At 37.5% G+C, this 25,603-nt stretch overlaps 1 protein-coding gene across 3 annotated transcripts in view; it reads right to left on the bottom strand.

Annotated features, from left to right (window-relative positions):
• Positions 1 to 25,603, bottom strand: part of PDSS2 (decaprenyl diphosphate synthase subunit 2) — a 200,474-nt gene that overhangs the window by 82,772 nt on the left and 92,099 nt on the right. For all 3 annotated transcript variants that reach the window (XM_070419293.1, XM_070419296.1, XM_070419294.1), the window contains exon 3: positions 8,325 to 8,523. In XM_070419293.1, the coding sequence (XP_070275394.1) occupies positions 8,325 to 8,523 (199 nt within the window). The remainder of the gene's footprint in view (positions 1 to 8,324; positions 8,524 to 25,603) is intronic.

The following is a 25,603-nucleotide window of genomic DNA, read 5'->3' as shown; positions in this document are numbered from 1 at the left end:
CGTGAGGGTCAAAAAGCATATTCCCGCTTTATTAGATAGGATACATAAAATAAAACATTGTGTTTAAAATAAAAAGCTGACAAGTAGTAATCCACAATCATATTTGCACTGTGGCTTAATCCTCAAATACAAATCCAGTCTACAAATAAACACAGGGACCAGGGAAAACCAGTAATGGTCAGCCAGATTTCTAAATTATAGTGCTTTTCCATTTCATGATTTCCCACCAATTATTCAGCATGTCTCACTGATAGCTTGACGCTCAAACAATTAAATTTTAGATTCTGGCATGCCCCCATCCTTTCAGCGTTCAGTGATATTCTACAGGCACATAATATAGAGCAACTTATTTCAATGATCAGGGAATTTAGGGCTTTAAAAGAGGCATTCTGAGGTCTCTCAGTCCAAGGTCTTTATATAGTGAAGTACTAAAATAGAAAGTTGCCCTTAGGTTCCATAATTGAAAATGAATGAAAAACCAAGCATTAATTTTTAAACTCACTCTTGAATCCCAAATCTTGTTAATTCACACTTACGTGACTACAGTTATAATAGCAAGAAGACAATTACGAGAGGATTAATATACCAATTTCTATACTTAGAGATGTTTAAAAATCTGTTACCTAAGGCAATTATCTTGAAGACCCCTAATATCTTCAGGGAATAGCCATAGGAAGAATAATTGACTTTGCTAATTTTACCCTTGGCAATTATAAAAAAGCTCTGAATTTCTTATGACTGTAGAACCCTTCATCTACTGGTCTATCCCAGAAGTACAGAGATAAACACATAATATAGGCATTCAGACAAGAATCCAATGGAAAATTGGTAGAAGTCATAAAAAATTAAAGTTGCTATAACTATGAAAACTTTAATTACTAAGTTAAATAGATATCCTTTAAAAAAAAAAAAAGCAGGCTGTCACTGCGAAAGAAACAGTGACATTCTATAAATACAGAAATTTTATATTAAGTTCTGCCTGCTCACTCATTGCTGTGCTCTCTATTCACATTGCTATTGCTGAGAATTATTCTTCCTTATAAAAGAAAATTAAAATATCATTAAATAGAAATCTAACTTTACCAAGACATTAACCATATGTAGAGAACTTAAGCAAACTTAATATTGCTCCAAAGAAATATTTATAGCTACCTACTCCCTTCCCGTCCAAAAACCCTATTAATGATTAGTATTATAGTCAATCAACTAAGCTTCTGGGAACTCATTTAATAAAATCAGTCCTCGTTTGAGATATAACTTCACTTTTCTTAAAAAAATATTCTGATGGGGATACTGCCAAGTATTTAAATCAAAGGAACTGGTTTTGAATATGGGAGATTTGCTTAATCAAAGAAAAATCTTGACTTCTAAGCATTTTAGTTACCCCTTACAATATCCTCAATTTAAAATACTGATCAAATGATTTGGAAATCATGATGAAAAGAAGGCTACTAAAAGCCTAGAGTTGTAGAAGATCAATTACAGACCTCTGTACTTCTCCTGGGACGTGGTATGCAAGGTCTTTCACAAAAAAATGAGCCAGGGAAGCTTCTTTTGAAATTGACCTTACAGAGCCTTCAATGTCCTTTTGGAGAAAATGGTGCAAAAGATCCATGGTTTAGATGAACAGGAGAGTTGCATAGAATAAAAACTTCAAGTCAACACACAACTATCAAATTTAAAAAATACCATGGCCTAAAAAGGAAAAAAATTCCTCACCAGACAAAGGTTGATAAAATGTAAATCTAAAAGTGTAAACCTGTGCAGAGACCATGAAGATATAGAGCTCACTGAAGGGAAAGGAAATGCCTGGTCTTTTTATTTCAATGAGAAGCTTCAGGCTGAACTGTTACTTGCATATATAAGTTTTTGTTTTTTGTTGTTGTGTTTTTTTGTAAATCAAGTAGTGCTACTGAAATCCAGTGCCTAATGGAGCAGATGGTGGAGGTCTTAGATTCTGGAACATTTTATAGCAATGCATCTGAATGCAAAACACCAAGAGTGGATTTCACAGGCTGTGAATCTGATTTGATTTTGATGGGAGTAAAGTCTCCATTTTCTCTGAACTTGAATCACGCTGAAAGAATGATGTGTGAATGATACAAGCCAGCTAAGGAAAAAGAATACATTAAATGTTATTCCCATAAAGTGAAGTGGTTAAAGCAAGTGAATACTTGTATGTGTCACTATAGCATGACTATATTTATACTTAATACCACCATCTTAACCTTATATAATATTTTGTCAGCATAGCTTAAAGTAAGCCTTGATTTCTTTAAGGCAGGGGCCAGGCTGAAGACTAATTACTAAAATGTGAACCTACTTACTCTGTTCAGAACATCTCTTCCTCTCAGGTATGTGGGTCTAATTTATGAGTGGCCAGTGTTTGTGGCTTGAGCTATTCAAGTGCAGTTCAAGGCACCCAGAAACTATACCAGACCTGCACTTTCTGGGACCTCCTCCTTCTCCAAGACTCAAACTTCACCACAGCAGGTATGGATGGTAAAGAGGGAAGATGGACAGTGCAGACTAGGGACAACAATTCACTCAACCTTCTGCTAACACGTAAATTTCAGTAAGGGAGAGAATATAGTGAGAACAATCAAAGTAGACTATACACATAGAAAATAGAGCAATTTGAGAGTGAATAAAAAGAAAAGGAATGCCAAAGTGGTAATAAACCTCTGGAGGGAGATTTGAGATGATCTATTATTCCATTTATATGGTGATTAATTTCTTATGTTAATTGCCTTTTCATGTAAATATAAACTATGTATTATAGGTACTGTTGTATTTTCTCCCTAAAACACAGCAGGTCTGTCTGGTGAAAAAATATGTGCTAGCCAAAAATGTGATGGGAAGGTAGAACAGAAAGCTACTTTCTGTTCCCATTATCTATTTTCTCTTTACCTTGCAGATTTTTGGCTGGACAAATGGCTACTCACACTGAAGTTTACATTTCCTAGGCTCCCACAGAACTAGGTGTGGCCATATCATTAAATTCTGGCCAATAAGATGTAAGCAGAAGGATCTCGAATATCTTTTCAGAAATGTCTTTAAAGTTGGTGACATTATATAATTTAGCATTCAAACTAGGACATTTTTACAACAATAGCTTCTATTTCAAGAGTGTGGTAAATAATTAAAATTTTATAGTTTTTGAAATGTATATTTATTAACTAATAATTAATCTTATTATATTGAACCTGTTAACTAGTTTCGTTCAAACACTACTTGCAAAAATAAAATTTCAAAAGAAGTAAATATATTCATATACATAAAAACAAAATAAAAAAGAACTTGGTATTGATGATCTGAATGTAAAAAAATAGCCATTAAAATAATTATTCTTGGTACACATTCACATACTTTATTCATTTCTTAGTCATATCTTTCTCTATTATTGTGTCACTGGCATTTTTCTGAAAAAAATGTATTTTTTACAATGTGGTATTTTAAAAGAAAACTTCCAGCAATATTCTTCATAGCTGCATTTTATGATTAATTAATTTGAAATTGATACCTTCAATTGATTCTGATTGATAGACCACAATATTTTTAATTGAGAAAATGCTCTTCTATAGGTTCTGAGTTACCTGGTAAGCTCAGAGCTAATTTGTAAATGGAGGAGATACTTAATTCTAATTTCTTTTCATATTGAAAAGTGTAACTATTCCAGCTCAAATATTTTCAAGCTACTATCTTTTTGCTTCTTTAACGGTACCTTTCTTTGACAAATATTTTCATAAGACAAAACCTGTCAAATAGTCTCTCATGGTTCATTTAAATGTTTTGCCAAAATTAGATGCTGCAAACTCAGGGCTGTATCAATTTAATTTCATTCCTGTGTAAGGTATAATTTATTCAAAATAGAAGCTTCACCAAAAGATTTTTCCTGCAACATAAGATACTCCAAATCACAATTATAGAACTGCATAGTTTAATCTTGTGTAGCATTTGAGTTCTTACTATTTATTTTGTTCAGTTCCTTTCTTGCTTTTGTAGGGAAAAATCCCAATGGAAGCTTTTTCATTAATTGTAATTCACTAATTTGGTGTTCCATTCCTTGAACTCAAAAGAATATTTCCAATTTATTTTGAATAAAATGTCACCAAAATCTTAACAACTCATCTGTATATATAAAAGCCAAGTGACCAGAATGATGGAATGACCGGTCACTATGTCACGCACTGCGGCAGCCAACTGGCCTGATTGGGACCCCAATCGGCCTCCCACAACCTCCCGTGGCTCCTCTCCCTGGCTGGCCTGGCTTACAATCAGCAACCCCCCTCTCCGGATCAGGGTTGGGGCCGGCCGACCTCCTCGCCCGATTGGCCCCCACCGGGGCAGGCCAGCTGGACCCCACCCATGCACGAATTCATGCACCGGGCCTCTAGTTTATAATAAAATTCAATACCATTGTTGGATATAAAGATTTCTGAAATCTGACTGATGATGACCAACAAAGAGAGAAGATGCATGCTGCTGTGGGGAGCATATTTTTGTACTCAACATCAGTGACATCCCACAAATCTTATAGTCCAGAGACTCTGACTATAAGGATGTTTGCAAATTTGTATAACAATAGCTTTCATTTCAATTTGGAGAATGCTAACACTTGTTTGGGTGCCATTATGAATTATGGGTATTCCACAACCAGTTTCAAGTACTGCATAGGTTTCTGAATGTAGTAAGAACATTGTTTTTACCACAACACTGTGTGCACTTCAACAAAATTTGTACTTTCATAAAACTAATATGTTCATCTTCCATGTTGAAGTTTTAAACTGAATTTCCATTTTTACTCAAAATGGCCTTACTTCTGATAGAATACACTTCCAAAAGCTTTACCTTGATTTCATGAATGGATGAAAAAACCCCACATATTTTTAGAACTAATTAAAATAATATAATTACTTGAAGTACCTGATGACACTCAATTAAAACAAGAATTATTTAACTATTTGCAAAGTTCTTCTGCCAATGAAGCTTAAAAAAAATGAAGCTATTGCATACCTTTACCTATGTGCATAAAAAATACCTTAGAGTTGAAATGAAATTAATTTAGAAGAATAGACAGTTATCAAAGTTAGGCTTCACAGAGTAGTATGCATATATATCTTCTACAGCTGCATGTATTAATCATCATTTTCAGAATTCTCCTTAAAGTAACCACTAATTTTGGAAGTAGATCCTGACACTTTTTCAGAAGATTTGACTCTTGTTTTCATGTGTTCAGTGATACCGCTATGGCCACCACAGTGGTAGTAAATGTCAACATTCTGTGCAAGCTACACATTCCTTATCAACTTTCTCGAGAAACAAAAATCCAGTGGTTTTAAAAAAACCCACATACTTTTATTTTTTGAGCTTATTGCTGCCAAAGGTTTACTGTAAAAACGAAGTGTTGCCAAACAATAAAACAATTATAGCTTTATATTATACAAGCAAGCATGCTCAATCTACTCTCTACTCACTCTATACAGCCTTGATTTCCTATACATATTTCATAGGTAGCAAACCTCTATCTTACTTTGTTTCCTATTGAGTTTTTGGACTGGTACCTGATGGCTTTGTGACTCCTGAAGACCATGCATGGGCCACAGTACATTGGATGATACACCAAGTGGCCAGTGGGGCAGCAGTGTCAAATATTTCTACTGCCCGAGACAAAGGATTTAACTGTCCCTATATATTTACTATCAATAATTGCCTTGCATTCTGTCCTTGACTGGAGGTGTCTGAAAGGGTTGGAAAAGAGATGAGTTATTGTTGTTACCTTTCAGACTTAATATTATACCTTAACATAACTATCTGGGGTACATGCGTTTCATATATTGAGAGAACTTAGCTTGAAACGCAGGCAGACAGGGCAGGGGTCCAGTGGGAAAAAGGCAGGTGGAACATAGGCAGGGGCAGACATGGCAGTTTGAGCAGCCTAACCACAGAAACCAACCAAGCAGAAATAATAAAATTTTTCTGGACTCAAAGTGGGAGGCATGGGAAAACAAGGCAGGGCCTGTAACAAGGTGTACTAATGCAGAGAAACAGAGAAAGTTCAGCATAGGAGCAGAGAAAGCACACATAGAAACAGGGAAAGTTCAGGTCTGTTGCTGGGCAAGAACAATGAGGGAATCAATCAGGTGGTGACACAGGTAGATACAGAGCAGGCTTGTAGCAAATAAATACCCCTAGAGTACAAGGCTTCACTGGGCAGCCCATTATTGGGCCCCCCTCCCCTTGCGGGGAGTCTGAATCTGCTGGTAATAAATTTTTCCCACTTTTGCTTAAATCTTCGAGGGCGAGGGCGAGGGAGAGGGAGAGGGAGATTTAAGCAAATAATCTGCTCACTGTTCTGGTTATCAATACTCTTTAGCCTACACTAGACAAAAACTGAGGCAGAGGTTGGAAGTATAAGGCGGAGATCTATAAAACCCATGCTGGCTTATTCTAATATAACTATAAGCAATTACTCTCTGTTAAAAAATAAAAAATCCAGGACAAATACTAAGTCAGATGGGATTCTAGGACAGCAGACTTACACTGAGACTGACCTTAGTAAAACCAGGGTGTATACTTACATGACCTTCAAGGGAAGGAGATTTACCCTTCCTTCTCCTCCTTCCTACTAACTGGAGTGAGGACACAATGGCAATTATCTTGAAACATTAAGTAGTAAGATAAGGATGGCAGAGCAGTAAGAAGAAGCCTCAGTTCCTGATTTTGTAGAGCATGATGCCAACCCTGGACTACCTACTCATGGATGCTTTAACATGAGAACAGATAATCTATCTTGTTTTAGCCACTGTTATTTTATAGTCCCATCTAATCCTAACTGATATAGAAGAAATACCTGTACATTTTTCTAGAAAGCAGCTTGGTAATGTGTATCAAGAATACTAAGCTATAGCTGGTTTGGCTCAGTGGATAGAGCATTGGTCTGAGGACTGAAGAGTCCCAGGTTCGATTCCGGTCAAGGGCACATACTTCAGTTGCAGGCTCAATCCGCAGCCCTGGTCATGTACGAGGCAACCAATCGATGTGTCTCTCACACATCGATTGATGTTTCTCTCAGTCTCTCCCCCTCCCTTCCACTCTCTCTGAAAATCTATGGAAAAATAGCCTCGGGTGAGGATTAACAACAACAACAACAAAAAGAATACTAAAAATGTTTAAACCCTTTGAATTACTTCTAGGTATTTATCTTTTTTTTTTTTTTAAATATATTTTATTGATTTTTACAGAGAGGAAGGGAGAGAGATAGAGAGTTAGAAACATCGATGAGAGAGAAACATCGCCCAGCTGCCTCCTGCACATCTCCTACTGGGGGTGTGCCCGCAACCAATGTATATGCCCTTGACCGGAATCGAACCCTGGACCTTTCAGTCCGCAGGTCGACGCTCTATCCACTGAGCCAAACCGGTTTCGGCTCTAGGTATTTATCTTAAAGAAATAATCTGGAATGAGAAAAGTTGATGTGGAAAGATGTTTACTTAAGATCTATTTATGATAGTAAAAAATTAGAAGCAGTTTAAATGTCCAAAAATGAGGAATCTGATAAATAAATATTACATCTACTAGTAAATAACTGAAAACATTAAAAAGTTTATGAAAAAGTTAATAAGTGAAAATGCCTACATCATAATATGAAGTGGGGGAAAAATAGGCAGGATTAAAAAAACCCTAATACATGCACATTTTCATCTATATTACTAAAAAGCCCACATATATAAAAGTATGAATAAACAAAAATGACAGAAGATACACCAAAATATTAACTAACAATGATTATCTCTGTATAGTGAGATTATAGGTAATTTATAACTTCTTTAAATTGAAAAAAAAATTAAATATATTTTTATTGATTTCAAAGAGGAAGGGAGAGGGAGAGATAGATAGAAACATCAACAATGTGAGGGAACCATTGATCAGCTGCCTCCTGACGCCCCCTACTGGGGATCGAGCCAGCAACCCAGGCATGTGCCCTTGACTGCAATTGAACCTGGGACCCTTCAGTCTGTAGGCTGACACTCTATCCACTGAGCCAAACCAGCTAGGGCTGAATTGAAATTTTTAACACTATCATATAATTAACAAATAATTTTATTTGTAATCAGAAAAAAATAGAAATTAATTTCCTAGCATTTACCAGTTTTATCTGGTGTTGACACTGCCACCACCACCACCATCATCATCACAACTTTACTGAGTATCTACATATGGGGAGCTGGGGCGGCAGGGTGCACAGACCTCTGTGGCTTCTGCAGTCAACCAAGAGCCACCTAAAGGCCATTCAGACACAAGCAAACCCTGCCCAGTTTTACCTTGGTGTTCTGTAGCAGAGCTAGTCCATTGCAGGCATTTGCTAGAAGAAAGTCTCCACTCAAGATAGCAATTTTATTTCCAAAATGCATGTCTTTCAGTGGCCCATCAGAAGATTGCAATTCACTTAAATTTACTATTCCACGATGTACAAGGAGAGCAGTATGGATAAGTTCTGTGATCTCTGCCAAACTTCTTTGACTAAAACATAAAGGTAAGACTTGTCTGAGTGTCAAGAACACTCTTATCACCAATGCCAGACTTCAGTTTTCAACAATAAAATATTTACAGATTAGGTTTTTTTTTAGGTTGTTTCTTTTTAATGAAGTTTTAAATTGAGATATAAATGACATATAACACATTAGTTTCAGGTGTACAGCATAATGATTCAACATTTATATATACTGTAAAATAATCACCCCAATAAGTCTAGCTAACATCCATACTTACATTTTTCTTGTATAAGGAGAACTTTTAAAATCTACTCTCTTAGCAACTTTTAAATATATAATGAAGCATTATTAACGATAGTCACCATGCTATATAGTACATTATTTATTCCCATGACTTATTTATTTTATAACCGGGAGTTTGTACCTTTTGACCACCTACACCCATTTTACCTACCTCTTCTTCTGCTTTTGATAACCACAAATCTGTTCTCTGTATCTATGAGTTCAGGTTTTTTGTTTCATTCATTTATTTACTTAAATATATTTTTATTGATTTCAGAGAGGAAGGGAGAGAGATAGAAACATCAATGATGAGAGAGAATCATTGATTGGCTGCCTCCTGCACACCTCCTACTGGGGATTGAGACCACAACCCAGTCATGTGCCCCGAATAGGAATAGAGCTGGGATCACCTGGCTCATAGGTCATCACTCAACCACTGAGCAACACCAGCCGGGCTGTTGTTTTGATTTTAGATTCCAAATATAAGTGAGAATATACAGTATTTATCTTTCTCTGTATGACTTATTTCACTTAGCATTTTGAAGTTTGTTGCTTTTTTGTTTTGAAGGTTTCAAATGCACTCTATTTCTTCAATCATGCCATATTTTAATGGGTACACAGTGCTTTTACGTGACATCAATTATGAAGTGGTTTTGAAACCACATTATACCAGCTGGGATGATTACTGATCTCTTCATTCCTTTGGGGTAACTCTGCCCACAGGGGGCTGGTTCCATTGTATTCCAATCTGTATTGCTGTGTATGTCCATATAGTGGCTCCACTAGCTAATACAGCATTACCCTATATACCAGTGGTTCTCAACCTGTGGGTCACGACCCCTTTGGCAGTCGAACGACCCTTTCACAGGGGTTGCCTAAGACCATCCTGCATATCAGATATTTACATTACGATTCATAACAGTAGCAACATTACAGTTATGAAGTAGCAACGAAAATAATTTTATGGTTGGGTCACAACATGAGGAACTGTATTTAAAGGGCCAGAAGGTTGAGAACCACTGCTATATACCATGGAAATCAGGTACGAATTTCTGGTGGCTGTGCTTTGCTGTTGTTTGCTGAATGCTTTGAACTCAGAGCCAACTCGGTTCGTTTTTGGCTGAGGGAAACACTGTAAAGCTAAAGACAGAAGTGTGGCACCTATAGCTGCTGGTTTGGTGCAACTCTGAGTAAGTACCCTTGCAAAAGACTTTCATGAAGGCTCTTCCATTGAGTAGTTTAGGATCTATATATAAGCAGATCTTGATACCTACCTTCTCTGTAATATTCCCTACTCTTTACCCAACTAGTTCCCAAGATCCCACGAGTCACAGGGTTCCCAGAGAAGCTGGCCAGTGGAGGGTGACCCTTCACAGTTGTTTACTTTGTTCTCTAACTTTCCCATATCTGCAATTTTAGGACTTCTAAGAATCCTTACCAGTATCTAACAGAACGCCAATATAAGTGGGAATGTAATCTGTGCCAGACATTAGGCCAAGCACTTTTATGTATTATCTTATTTAATCCTAAGTACAAAAGAAGAATAAATTAATGGTTTAGGTTTAAATCTCATTACATGCCCCCCCCCCCCCCAAATCACCAAGATGGAGATTTATAGGACTACTGAGAATTAACAAAAATATTTTTAAAAAAGGAACTAACATTTAAAATTATCCTTTAAAAAACAACTAAAAGAAAGGAATAAAAATTTATTTTATTAGTACCCTGCAAATGTTTTCTAGTTTGCAAACCCATTCATAATAAAAATCCATATTACTACATTTCACAAAAATTGAATGAGGTTATGGGCAAGTATAAAACTCAAAAAAGGTTAAGCACTGGATAAATCTTTCACATAGTTCAGTTTATAAAATAACCAGGCAAGCAAGAAATTGCAGTTGTTTTGAATTACCCTAAGGATGGAAATCAATTATTGTGAGCTTTTAATAAAGACATCTGTAATCATAAAACAGCATTCATTAAATAGCAATCTTTAAATGCCACATGGTCAAAAACAATGGTGGTAATGAAAGTGAAAAACCCATCATTTGTACAGTATCCATCATTACAAATAACTTTCATTTATATTATCTACTTGTGATTCTAATGACAGCAGTTCTGGAGAGGTTAAATAATTGGTCGAGAACATTCTGTTTATAAAGGACAAGGCTGGAACTCAGAGTCACCATGTCATAGTGACCAATGGTAATTTTAAATATGTATTTGCCTGAGAAATAGTAAATGGGGGGGGGGGGGGGGGGACAAAGTTACCATTTTACCAACACTAGTATATGCCCACCACAAATATGTCCAATTTTTATCCTTAAGTTCCAAGCACTACAGAAGACTATTTTGCTAGGAGAAAGTACAGTATGAGCAGATTTGACTATTTTGTTTATAATAACTGGGAAAGTAATCAAATTGTTTCCAAATCATTTGGTCAGAACCAAATGAAGGGATTTAGGTTAATCAGGATTATAGATAACAGTTCTAACTCTGCCTACAACACTAGACTGTGGGGAAATTCCTTAAACCCTCAGATCTATAGTCTCACCACTGAAAAGAGGGGAACTGAAGAAACAGTCCCGCCGAAACCGGTTTGGCTCAGTGGATAGAGCATCGGCCTGCGGACTGAAGAGTCCCAGGTTCGATTCCGGTCAAGGGCATGTACCTGGGTTGCGGGCACATCCCCAGTAGGAGATGTGCAGGAGGCAGCTGATCGATGTTTCTCTCTCATCGATGTTTCTAACTCTCTATCTCTCTCCCTTCCTCTCTGTAAAAAATCAATAAAATATTTAAAAAAAAAAAGAAAAAAAAGAAACAGTCCCTGCCAGTTCTAAGATTCAGGGATTTCAGGTCTAAAATTTAATATTTAGTTCTAAAATTAGAAGATTTGAGGGATTAAAATATTACCTGGGCTGGCAGTTAATAGTTTAAAAAAAGACCAAATTATTGCTATTATTGGTCTATAGGAAATAGAAATAAAATGATTGGTTATCTTGAAATCTGTCCTGTAATTACTATCTAGTACTGTGCTCTTAACTTCTAGGATTTTGGCATCCAATAAACAACTCAGATCACATTGTGCAAGAGTCTAATTTTGTGTGCAGCAGAGAAGCAGTATGAAAGCTGGGAGTATTTTCTTCTCATTATCTTATTCCTATTTTAGCCACCAAAGCAATCTAATAAACTTGCAATGTACTAGATTTAAAAATTTATCTTATATAAAGGTCTTCATGCCATTTTATGCACGTATATTTTATCACTCTTGGGTATTTTTATGCTAACTCTTGATTGGAAAAGAGTCACAAATGAATACCACTTAGGCTAAGTAATCAGAGTAAGTAAGGAAGTAATTACCACATTGCACATAACCCAGAGGATTAATTCATGTTTTCACAAGAATTTTCACCAAATTACTTTCTTTCCATTGTATGTTAAACAACTTCATCTGTTTTGATCCATTTTCTTCCAACATTTCTCCAAAGTTCTTTAGCATTCTAAGCTTTAGAAAGAATGATGGCAGACACTGCTAGTTACCCACTCACTCGTTCCTTCCTCACTACTAACACACCTTTTAATATATTTGGAGTGACAATGTACTCACTTAAAAATGTACTCGTGTCCCCAAGATCCCCTGAGGGTAGAAGTGATCATGTAGCACAGTCTGGCCAGTGAATGTAGGTAGAAGTTCACTAGGTAAAGTTTCTGAGAAATCTGCTGAGTTCCTGGTATCAGGATTCAGTTGATGTGCACCTTTGGCATTTTGGGCTCACCCCCTCCTGTCGGGAATAGGGCCCAACTGCCTGGAGGCACAGCAAAGACCTAAGGATCCTAGAGAGGGCTCCCAGTGAAGAATAGTGAGCAAGAGGAAAGGAGAAGCATGGGCCCTTGATGGCTTCAAGTCAGCTTGGGTGTGCCCGTCTCTAGACATTTTGTTATCTGAGTTAAGTAGACATTGCATTCCTTTAAGCTACTTCGAGTCCTGTTATGGGCAGCCAAGTAAATTCTTGATAGTCATTAAAATATCACAAAAATGGTGAAGACGTTTTATGTTTGTATTGCTGTACTCTGGTTTTATTCACCCAATATAATCTCTTGGAGATAGTTCCACATAGTATTTACAAATAGAGAAGTTCCACATTGTTTACAAATAGAGAATCTTCTTGTTCTATTTAACATCCATCTCTACAGAGGTTCATTGTGTGGATGTGCTGTGCAACTTTTGCTGCTATAGGGTGAATGATAAACCTATATTTGTTTACAGTATTTTTAAGAATCAGCCCATGTGTCACTTCTGTGAAGTCTTCCCTCTCTTCCCCAGATTAACTCCTTCTGTGCTTGAAAGCCTCTGAACATAGCTCATTTATTGTACTATATTGTAATTACTTCTTTCCCATCTATCTTCCTGCCACTTCTCTCCCTTACTACACTCTAAATTATACTATCCTACTTCTTGGCTGCCTATAATATTTGTTGTGTAAAGAAGTGATTTTCAACTGATGTGCCACAGCACACTAGTGTGTCACAAGAATTTTAAAACATGCAATACCTGACTATTTAGTCAGGGGCACTGACCTCTTTTCCCTTAGATTGTCAAATAAAAAAATGACAACAGCCAACACAATAGTAGCCATCTGATGTAAATGATGGCTACTATTGTACCTATTTTTTGGTCAGATGGGCAAAAATATATTATTTTGGTGTGCCACAGAATTCTAGTAATTAGTTTATGTGTGCCATGAGATAAAAAAGGTTGGCACTCGATAGTATAAGGTATAAGGGATTGTTATCATTCTTAGTTTCACAAAGAGTGAGATAAACTAAAAAGTCAGATTTATAGAATCAGAGATGGAAGTGACCCCAGAAGTCAATTAACCTCAATTAACTCCTTCCAGGATGAGTGATAAACTATATAGGAACCAGGTCTGCAGATGAATAGTTTTAATTATTAGAAATTGTTCCTTATATTAACTTGAAATCTCTTTAAATGTTTCATGTCTTTAAGTTGATGTTAAACTAGTAGGAGTGTCAACTGTGTTTCAATATACAGGCAAGGAAGATTAAATAAAATGGAGTTGTCTTTTTTATTCTTTTTATTCAGCTTTTTTTCTTTTCTTCCTCCATTCCTCCTTGTTTTCCTTCTTTTTAGAGGTTTAACAAAATACAAAAAAGTACAGAGAATAACATAATAAAACATAATATTCCACTTACAAATAAATGTTTATACTTTGTCATTTTAAACAGTTTTTAAAGATGTATTCTTTAAAAAACCCTTTATAATTTGGGTATTTAAAACATTCCAAAGTGAAAATATAGCATAAAATACCTCTGTGGATCATAATCTTGTTTCAGCTACACCTTTCACTATCCTTCCAGATTATTTTGAAGCAAATGCCAGATATCATGCTATTTCATCAGCAAATATTTCAGATATCCAATCTTTTAAAATGCCTAACTGGTTTATGGCTTTCACTATCTAAATTAATTACTTTGAGCCAATGAATTACTGTATTCTGAACATTTTATACGAAATAATTTTGCAAGCTTAACAACTCAATCAACTGATTAATAAAAAAAATAATGTAAAACTCACAACAGCTGTCTGAGGTAAGCATTATTATCTCTACTGCACAGAGGGAGGTGGGCTGGCCAACTAACTTGCTCAAGTTCACATAGCTAGTAAGCTGCAAAGCTGGATTCAAGCCCAGAGATCTCCATTTTTAAAGCCCAGGCTCTTTGCATACCAACAGAAAACTAATAAGAATCCCAAACACAAAATGCACAAAATTCAGGGTGTCTCTGAAAGCATTAAAAGGTAGATAAGAGTCATTTAAAAAAAAAAGATTTTTTAAATGATTTTTTAGAGAGAGAAAGGAAGGGGGAGGGGGGAGAGAGGGAGAGAGAGAGAGAGAGAGAGAGAGAGAGAGAGAGAGAGAAACACCAATGTGAGAGGGAAACATCAATCAGCTGCCTCCTGCACACCCACTTCCAGGGATCAAGCTGCAACCTGGGCAGGTGCCCTGCGAATTGAACCTACAACACTTTGGTGCATGGGACGACACTCAACAACTGAATCACATGGGCCAGGGTGGTAAGAGTTATTTTTAAAAAATATATATTTTTATTGATTACAGAGAGAAGGGAGAGGGAGAGAGATAGAAACATCAACGATGAGAGAGAATCATTCATCGGCTGCCTCCTGCATGCCCCACACTGGGGATCGAGCCCGCAACCCAGGCATGTGCCCTGACAGGAAATTGAACCATGATCTCCTGGTTCATAGGTTGATACTCAACCACTGAGCCACACCAGCTAGGCAAGAGTCATTTTTTAAAAACAATTTTATTTGAATCTTAAAAGGTTTTTAAAATTGTAAAACTGATTTTTATGTTCATGTAGAAAGGATAAATTTGAAAATTACAAGGAAAATTCTGGAAAATAAAAGGACTAACATTCTAGATTTTAAAACTTATTATGAAGCTACTGCAATTTTAAAAACTATTGTACTATCACAAGAACAAACTAATAGATTAGTGGAATAAAATCCAGAAAGAGATCCAAATATATATGGAAAATAAATTACTTATGGTAAAGGTAACATTTCAAATTGTTAAGGAAAAGACAGATTATTCTTACAAAAGATGTTGGGCAACTGGCTATCAATTAAGGAAAATAATAATAAAATTAGACCCTTACCTTACTCCATAGAAAAAGTATTTTTTGGAATAAAGATCTAAATGTGAAAAAACAAAAGTTCAAATTTAAGTCAAAAGGTAAAAAAGAAAACAAGGCAATATAATACTAAAACCCTATTTGAAACGACAGCTCTGTGGCTCATCTTGATGAATATAAAATACCATTATTTTTAAAAAATTTAGGAAAACACTCTTATGACCTTGGGGTGAGAAAGCCTTGCAAAATAAAATAGAAAGTCAGGAAGCTATATAAAAAGAATAAATTCGAGTAGTTACAATATACAAAAAATGTTTATATAAACTATAAAAAAGACCAAAGCAAATACAGACTTGAAAAGTATTTGAAACACATACAATAAGCAGAAGATTATATTAAAAATGTGTGGAGCTTGTCCAAATTGGACAAGAAATTGATAAGAAAAAGATAAACAGCCCAAGAGCAAAATGGGAAAGAATATGAAGAGGTAATTCTAGAAATAAATGGATAAAACCCACATAAAATGATGCTCAACCTCACAAATAATTTGGAAAAATAGTATAATAATAATAATAATGAGATAATATTTTTAGCCCATTAGCTTTACAAAAATGGAAAAGATCAGAAATGAAGTAAGCAGGAAGTTGAAGAAACCATTAAACCCATCACTTAGCTCCCTGATGAAAACCCTCCAGTGGCTCCCCATCTCACTCAAGGTAAAAGCCAAAGTCTCTACAATGGACTCCAAGGTCAAGTGCAATCTGACCAGCTCCTCTACCCCCTTACCTCTCTGACTTCATTTGCTACTCTCTTCCCTCTCGGATCACTCTTCTCTAGCTACATTAGCTTCTGTGGTAGCTAAGGAACATGCCAAGCCTGTTCTTGCCTCAGAGCCCGTGCCCTTTCCCCTATCTGGCCTCATCTTCCCTTACATACCTGCAAGGCTTAGTCCTTGCTTCCTTCAGATCCCTACAAAGTTCACTTTCTCAGTGAGCCCTTCTCTGACTACTCCATTTACAACTGCAACCCTCCCATCCATGCCAGCACTCCCAGTCCCCGCTTCCTGCTTTTTCCATACATAGTACTTATTGCCATCTGACACACTAGCTGTTTTGTGTTTTATTTCTCTCTTCACAACCCCATAGAAGAAAGCTCCACAAGGACAAAGAATGAGGGGGAGGGGAAGAAACAGATAAGAGCAAAAGAGTTATTAGGATATACTTCAAAAATACCAACATTAAAAAATATCAAGGCATATGAATAAGAATAAAAAGGAAAAGAATATGCTCTTAATGCCAGGTAAAAGAATCTTATATGGTGATAAACTTTAACTAATTATGTGTTAAATATTAAGTTTTTATAAGTAGGCCAGATCCAACATTCTAAGAAATTCATTCAGTTCATTACAATAACTACAGAAACATAACAATTTTCCTGTTTTGCCATTTATTCATGTTGATAACCGAAGTGAAAATGGAACTTTGAATTTGGGGTTTGCCATGATCACAGCATTCAAAACTAATCTTGTTTCATTCCTGTATTTGGAAATGAGAATTCTGATTTTAAAAACAGGTGACTGAAACCAAAAATCTCAACCATTAAAAGCAAAATGCCAAAACTGTAGGCTGTAGTAATGGTGACCTCCAAACAGAGATGGAGTCACAGGTCCAGGGGCTGAAAAGAATGACCAGGCCTTACTTCCAGCTCTGATCATATGCACTAGGCCAGTGGTTGGCAAACTGTAGCTCTCGAGCCACATGCAGCTCTTTGGCCCCTTGAGTGTGGCTCTTCCACAAAATACCACGTGCGGGTGTGCATGAACAGTGCGATTGAAACTTTGTGGCCCATGCGCAGAAGTTGGTATTTTGTGGAAGAGCCACACTCAAGGGGCCAAAGAGCCGCATGTGGCTCGCGAGTCGCAGTTTGCCGACCACCACACTAGGCAATCATAGAAAGTGCTGAGGGCTCTGTGTCTTTTTTTAGGAAAGGTGATCTGAAATTCTAAGTTCAAAGAGATCAGATACTTTACTCTATGTTAGAGTTTTGCCATGCTATGAAAACACAAGATCTGGAAGTGAAGGGAAAAAAATTCAAAAATTCTTAAGAAGTGATTCAGTAAAAAACTAAAAAAAAAAAAAAATAAAAATAAAAATTTCTCCCATATTTAGTACTGTAATTTGGAACTACTGGTAGTTTTGTAGAAATAGAATTTTAAAATAACTTAATACAAAGACTTATCTCTCTTGATTTATTTCCAAAAATTAAAGCTCAGTATTTTTTATACTTTTAAAATAAAATTATATATTTAAGGTATATAAAATGCAGTTTTGATGAACGCATAGTGAAATGATTACTATAGTCAAGATAATTACCATATCCATCTCCTCACATAGTTACTATTGTTGTGTGTTTTTTGTTTTTATTAAAGAAAGCTCAGTATTGATATATTCTGTAATTAGTTTCCTCCATACCTGCTGACAAAGAGGTGAGCTACCCTCATGATGGTAGTCATCCTTGAGAAAGCAGAGGATGTTTGGACTCAGCAAGAAGTCACCATAGTTATTATCAGAAATTAGCCAACCAAATAAAATTTGTAATTCATATTCTTTTTACACATGAGCATAAAGTTCTGCTTAGTGATCAACTAATATACCCATGAAACTAATAAAGCATTACCAAGCCAGGTAACTTACTGTAGTAAAAATATTTCAGAAACATTATTTTGAATAACTAGACAAACTTGATGATGTCAGCACACAATTATCCTGCAGGTTAACTAGGTCCTGGTTATGATGAGGGAGAGGGATAACTAATTAGTAGCATCTGGTTTCTGGAAACAGTTTAAGCTGGTCTGTTTTCTGCCAGAGAAGCAAAGGGAAAGCCCAGCTGGCATTGTTATCTAGGTCTCTAAAATTACTTTTTGGTTTGGGTATCACAAAAGGGGTTAAAAATACTTGAGACTACCCAAAAGCCTAACAAGACATCTGGGTGCTGCGGCTGTCACTGTCAGGGCAGCCCTTGGAGGGAATGCCCGTATCAATTCGGTTTATCAGATGGACAGCTGATCAACATTAAACAGACTTGCTCTGGGCAGACTGAGCTGAGCTTCCTGACATGAATTCCAATGAGAGCCCTCTGCACTCCACCACCGAGGTCTGCCATTTTTTACTGTTGCTGCTCCCTGGACATATGGGAATCCCTAGCAATGAGCACATAAAGCTGCCTCTAACTCAAGTGATGGCTCATTTCCCCCGCTGAAGGCAGACATTAATATCCTGAGGAGATCAGACCCTCCTCTCTGACCCCCATCTACCGAAGCAAAACGACTGTCCTATTTCTTTATTTAATAAGCTTTTAATGAAGAAAACCAAAACCCCCTCTCTGACTGCAACACAGTTCCACATGAAAAGGTTATACAAATACATCCGATTCCATGTCAAAGTTTCCCAAAATATCTGTCCCCCTCCCCACTGGAGAGTAGTCTGTCACTCGCCCTCCCATAGTGCTCATTCTTTCTGCTGCAGTACAGGAGTTCAGCTCTTCCCTCTGATAATTAGGAGCCATCTCCACGTTATGGCAGGTGGAGAATTAAAGAAATGGTTACAAAGAGCATGCTGGTGTTTCCATTTTCATTACGTACCTTTTTCTTTGAAGGTTCATCATTTAGCTATGAAAACTGCTCCAGGCACAACCAGACTGGGAGAAACGACAGCCCAGTGACAACCCAGAGAGTCCACTAGAAAATGCTTCTGAGCTACATTAGAATATGAGAAAGCTAAAAATGTTTGGTGAATTGGAGTTGGCATGCATACTTTGGTTTTAGGAGGGATAAAAGGAAGGATGCATGATGGCAAATGAAGAAGACAAGCAGATTTGTACCTGTGAATCTTGAAGGTGGCTTAAAATGAGAGCAATCTGAAACATTCCTGAAGCTGAGTGCCGGGCCTATGCCTATTGCCAGGCTCTGTAAGTTCTGAATTGCTTCATAAGATCTGAGTTTTCTCTCCTTGAGAAAGCAAGTAGGGGTTAGGAGAAAACTGAAGGCTGTATGTTAAATAGGGCACAGGAAGCACTGCAGGAGAGAAATGTAATTCTGCAAAGACCTCTCCAACTAATCCCAGGAGGCATCAATGCACTGAAAAGAGAACCTTGGCAGGCTTCATTTAGACCATGTTTAAGGCTGGGAAGGGAAGGGAAGCATAACAGGGAAAAGATGTCTCCTAAGGAAAAAAGTGCCAGGGCATAAGCTATACAGTGATATGTTTTATATGAGACTAGAGGCCCCTCAGCCCGGCCTGCACCCTCTTGCAGTCCAGGAGCCCTCAGGGGATGTCCGACTGGCAGGGAGCGGGCCTCAGCCGCAGTCTGGCCTCCCTCTGCGGGAGGCGACTGGACAGGCCAATCAGGGGAACAGCGCTGGCTGGCCCCGCCCCCTGCTGCCACCACCCGTGGCCTCCCTCTGCAACCAGGCGGGCTGATCAGGGGACAGTGTTGGCCAGCCAGTGGCCGTCCCTGTCCCACCCTCCCTTCCCCCCCCTGCCATTGGCCTCCCATCACTGCTGGTCGCTGCCACTCCCCCCCCCCCCCCCCATCACCTTCCCCTCCCTCTGCCTGCTGATAAGTGCCTTGGCTGGCCTGGCGTCACCTGTCCGCCCCCCCGCCCCCCGCCAACTGGTTGTTCCGCTGTTCAGTCGATTTGCATATTATGCTTTTATTATAGAGGATTGCTTATACTGCTATCTAGTAAACCTACGTAACTAGAAACATGAGAACAAATCCTAAATGTTCCTCCAAGTATTTCACCAGGTCTTTTTATGTGTAAAAGCAGAGTGGTTCCCCACCATGTTTAAATCATCTATACTAATAAAAGGGTAATATGCTAATTAAACTGGATGTCTTCCGGACGTCATTCCGGACGTCCTTCCTGACAAAGCCAGAAGCATGGCTGGCCTGCAAACCGCCCGTGGCCCCTTGCCCAGGCTGGCCCCGCCCCCAGCAGGGACCCCCACCCTGATTGGGGGCAGAGCCTGCCTGCAAACCTGCGGCCCCTCACCCTGGCCAGTCCCCTTTAGGGCAGGCCAGCCAGCCCCCACCCGTGCACGAGGCCCCTATCCTATATAATAAAAGAGTAATATGCAAATTGACCCTAATGGCGGAACGACCGCTGGACCAGTCACTATGATGCGCAATGACCACCTCTTTGTCCCTTTCCCCAGCTGGCAGGCTCAGATTGCCTGATGGCCATCTGCAGTGGGGGCGGGGCTGGAGAGCAGGTGGGAACAGCTGACCTCTTGGTCCCTTCTCCAGCCCTCAGGCACCAATCACCCGATGGCAAACAGGGAACCAGGGGTGGGTGGTGGTGGGGGGGGCGGGGGCTGGTTGCAGGCAGCTGGGAAGATGGCCCTGATCACAGGCCAGGCCTAGGGACCATACCCATGCACGAATTTTGTGCGCCGGGCCTCTAGTAGACTATAAAAGCCATGAGTAGGTACTCAATGTACAGGTTAATGTACAATTCAGGCGCTACATCCAGATATTACAATTTTAAAAAAATATAATATCTCATTTAATCTTTATCACATTTAGTTATTAACCCTGTTTTATAGGTGATGCAATGGATTTCCACAGGGGATAATGTTAGGGAGCCTTTTCAGGAAATATTATCCAGAAAGTAAGACAATAATCTGAACATTAAATGGAAGGAAGATCTAAAATCAAGCGACATTTCCAAATACCTCTGTAAACAATCAGAATCTACAAAATACATTTGTTACTATGCATGAAATTATTTCAAACTACAGACATGGTTATAAAAATTCTTAATAGCACCCCTGAAAGCTATTTTAAAAAAAAGCTTTATTGAGATATAATTTACATATCATAAAATTCAGCCATTTTAAGTGTACATCTCAATGATTTTTAATATTTGTAGAGTTGTGCAACTATCAGTGCAATCTAATTTTAGAACATCTCCCTAGAAAGTAAACCTTATGTTCATTTAGAGTCCTTCCTTATTTAGGCTGTCTTGATTTTCATTTTAATCTTCAAGTATTTGGAATTTTTAATAAAATTACTATAAACAGTAGCAATATAAAATAGAAATGCTAACATACTTTTACTGAAAAAAAATTACAATCTGTGGCAAACAGTAAAATGTCCACATAATATATATGTTCTTGAAAGCCAAATATAAATGACAGAGTAGGTGTCTGGAAGTAATGCTTGTTTTTAAAAAAAACTGACTGTAAAGTATCTCAAAGGACAGATGCAGATCTATATATAACATTCAAGCAAATCACTCTGAAAGGCAAATATATAATTTATTTATTCACCAAAAAAATAAACCTTGTTACTTTATAATCACACCTTATACCCCAGGCAACTGTTAAGTTTCACATTTCTTTAGTATGTTTTTTGTTTACAACTACAGAAACAACAGAAATGTTCAAAAGGCTGCCACAGCCTTGGGAGAAAAGGAGTTATACATACATCAGAGTAATGAAAAAGTCTGTGAATCACAGTTTAAATTCTATTAAAAGCTATCTTCATTCATTCTTTCAAATTGCATCACTTTATTTAATTCCAATATGGACTTAATGTGTGTTCACTGAGATGAAAATCCATGACTGCTGATTTCAAGTGAAACGAGTGTGCCATCCAACTTTCTTTTTCATAGCAAAGCGGCACAGGAAGATGAAAAGGTGAGATTAAAAGTCACCTTTAAGAAAGCATCACAACTCTTAAAAGGTCTACTTAGAAAAACAAGTCATGTGAGTCAGATGAGAGCATACACTTACTGTAAAAAAATCAAAACAATATATAAGTATACACAGCTAAGCCACTCAGATGGTGGACATTAACCACATGTAGCTATTAAGCACTTGAACTGTTGCTGGTCTGAAATCAGATGTGCTATAAGAGTTAAAGACTTAGTATAAAATTTTTTTAAATATCTCAATAATAAGTGCTTTATACTAGTGACACTGAAATGATGATACAGGGTGTCCCCCAAAAATGTATACATGCTTTAACAGCTCAATTGATATTTCTTTATTTTCAGATTTAACCCATTGGAATAGATAATTACTTAAAGTGTGTATACATTTTTGGGGGTCACCTGCATTTTAGATATATTAATTCAAATAAAATATATTAACATTAATTTCACTTGCTGGTTTCCTTTTACATTTTTAGCAAATTAAAATTATATTACTATGGGGACCCACCAGGTTTATCATCTCTCCATCCTACCTTCTTCCCTAGATGTCTCTCTTTTACATTTTAGCATATTTTCTTTCAGAATTATATGTTTTTAACAAGTTTATAAAAATATAACAAATTCAATGCATTTATAAATACAGAGCAAATACTATGCATTTTTTCCATAAAAATGAGTTCATACTATATATACTGCACTGTAACTTAAGTTCATACTATAAATATTACACAATATTAATTTAGTCACTTAATGTAGTTTGAAGAATTTTCTTGTCACTACATATGGGACTACCTAATTATTTTTAATGATGGATGTTTATCCATAGTATGGATGTACCATAATGTTCTACATCCCCATTAATAAAGATTTAGGTCACTTCCTATTTTCTATTATTATACACAATGCTGCAATGAACATATATCTATGTGCATATGTGGGAGTATTTCTGTAGAATAAACCCCTAGAAGCGAAATTACAGGGTTGAAGAACAAGTCACTTAAAACTGTGTTAGATATTGCTAAATGGGCTACTCTACTTTCAAAACAAGAAGATAAATGATCTGGTTTGTGACCGTCTATAATTTCTCCATGAGTCTGATATAAGAACATACACTTCATATCAAGGATTTCTTAGTGAAAAAAAAAGAATTCTAACCTATGCCCTGAAGTCAGCCTAGTCTTAGCTAATTGATGACTGTGGTGGGCACCCTCAAGGTGATTGCCCTGATATCGATTTCCTTTTCCCTGGAAATGCTGCTTCCCTAACCCCACTGAGATGGTAATGTGGGTGGCAGCTGCTATATCTGTTCTATGTGGCCCTTGACATCCCCTACGCTGGCTGAGTGACCCAGAGCTGAGCACCTGGCCTAATCTAGGGTGCTCAGACTCCTTTTCCAGGGAATCGGAAACTCAGGGTAATTTGGGAGTTACTCAAGGCAATGCTTCAAAGCAGCATTTATGAACTTCAGTTATTCACTTAGTACGTATCCCCAAAGATTCTGATGTGGGGAGGCAAGATACCTGATTTAACCCATTGGAATAGATAATTACTTAAAGTGTGTATACATTTTTGGGGGTCACCTGCATACCATATGTACTCTTATGTACATACCATATGTACTCTTATGTAGTTAAGGTTTTTCTTTAGATATTATCTTTAAATCCTCTTTTAGGATTTTTTTCTAGAGACACTATATAGCAAAGAGTTAAGAGTATGGATTCTGGAGCCAGATTGCCTAGATTCACATTCCAGCTCTGCCACTTATTAGCTGTGTGGTCTTGAACAATTTACTCAACCACTGTCAGTACCCAGTGTTTTCATCTGTGAAATGGAGATAAACAGCACATACATCATTGTTGGGGGGGGGGGGGTTAAATGACTTTATAAACAGTTCATAAAATATATAGTTCATGGGGTATATATAACTCCACACAGTAAGTGCTCAATAAATGTTAACTATTACTGCTTTTAAATCAATTCACCTTTCTACTTAAATAAAACTTTACATCCCAACTATCTGGTTAGGACACGTCAGAAGTGAGTCACCCACAGAACAGCAAGACCTGAACCTGTGGAAACGGAGTTACCCATTACACGGGCATTCTTCAGGGGGCTGCCTGGGCTTGGTGTAGAGCAGAGTCCTGTGGGCTTCCAGATACCTCCCTTGGTGATGGGCAATCCTTTTCTGCCCCTCTAGTCCCATCCTCACCCCCTATCCCTGATCAGCCCTTGAAGTTCTTGTATGAATCTGTGAAAAATCAACTGATCTAGACAAATACATCTATGGTACAGATGAGGAACCAGCAGAACCAAAATGTCTACTGAATTACTTAAGAGCCCATGGGCTGTAGATATTAGAACTGAAATCCAGGTGCCCTAACTCCCATCCAGTGCTTTTTCTTCTACAGGCAGTAAATGTGTTATAGGAGCTAAGAAAAACAATGTTTTTCATATTGATACCTTAACTTATTGAAAAGAAAACTGCTAAATGTTTCAAGTAATCTCAATGGTTCAACCAGGTATAATTCTAGGAAGGCGGTAAGTTTAATTTCTGACTCCCTATCTCCTCACAGCACTTGATCATCCACCTCAGGTATCTTGCCTCCCCACATCAGAATCTTTGGGGATAATCATGAGTCACTTATGCTTTAGGGAAAGTTCAGTTTATCTAAACAGTGAGTTTTGTTATGAGAATGCTCTGGTTTTAATTCGTGCTTCATTTCCTAAGATCTGCAGAACCTTAAAAAGCTACCCCCACCCCCGAATTGTTTTGGTTTCCTCTCTACTGAAAATGGGGTAATTAACAGGTATTTCACAGATTTTTTGTAAGGAGGAAATAAATTTTATTGAGCAAGCAATAAAGATTTATGGAATACCAACTATTTGCTAGGGAGCAGACAAGGCCTTTCCCCAATTACACCAATTGCTTAGAGAGGCAGATAGATAACAAATGTCTTCTTTTGCTTGTTTTTTACCAAGCAGATCTAGCTTTGTTTATTCATTCAAGAATCCTCTATTAAGTACCTGTTACATGGCAGGTACTACTCAGGGCACTGGGAATGCAGAGTAGATGAAAACATGGCCCCAGCAACTTGTAGTGGGGAAGAGGTTTGACGTTATTCTTAGATCTTCCTAAGCTAGACACCAAATTTAGGACTCTTTTTTTCAGAGCAGAAAAATAACGAGGACCTTGGATGCCCATCATGCAATCCTGCTCTTCCAGTTACAGATGTAGAAATCAAAGTTCAGACATTGTAAGTACTTTATTCAAGGCCATACAGGTAGTTATCTATATAGATAGCTAGAAGTATAATTGTAACTGGACAATCAATGGGTCTGTGCTGCCAGTCACTACTTGAGTCAATTCAGCAGAGACAGGGTTGAATTATATATGAGTGTTTATTCCAATAGTTCGGCAGTACAGGAGAGCAGC

Source organism: Myotis yumanensis, unplaced genomic scaffold, assembly GCF_028538775.1.
Source record: "Myotis yumanensis isolate MYYU_CA2020_CCGP unplaced genomic scaffold, mMyoYum1.0.hap1 SCAF_6, whole genome shotgun sequence".
Lineage (NCBI taxonomy): Eukaryota > Metazoa > Chordata > Mammalia > Chiroptera > Vespertilionidae > Myotis > Myotis yumanensis.
This window is presented reverse-complemented; position numbering and strand designations above follow the sequence as displayed.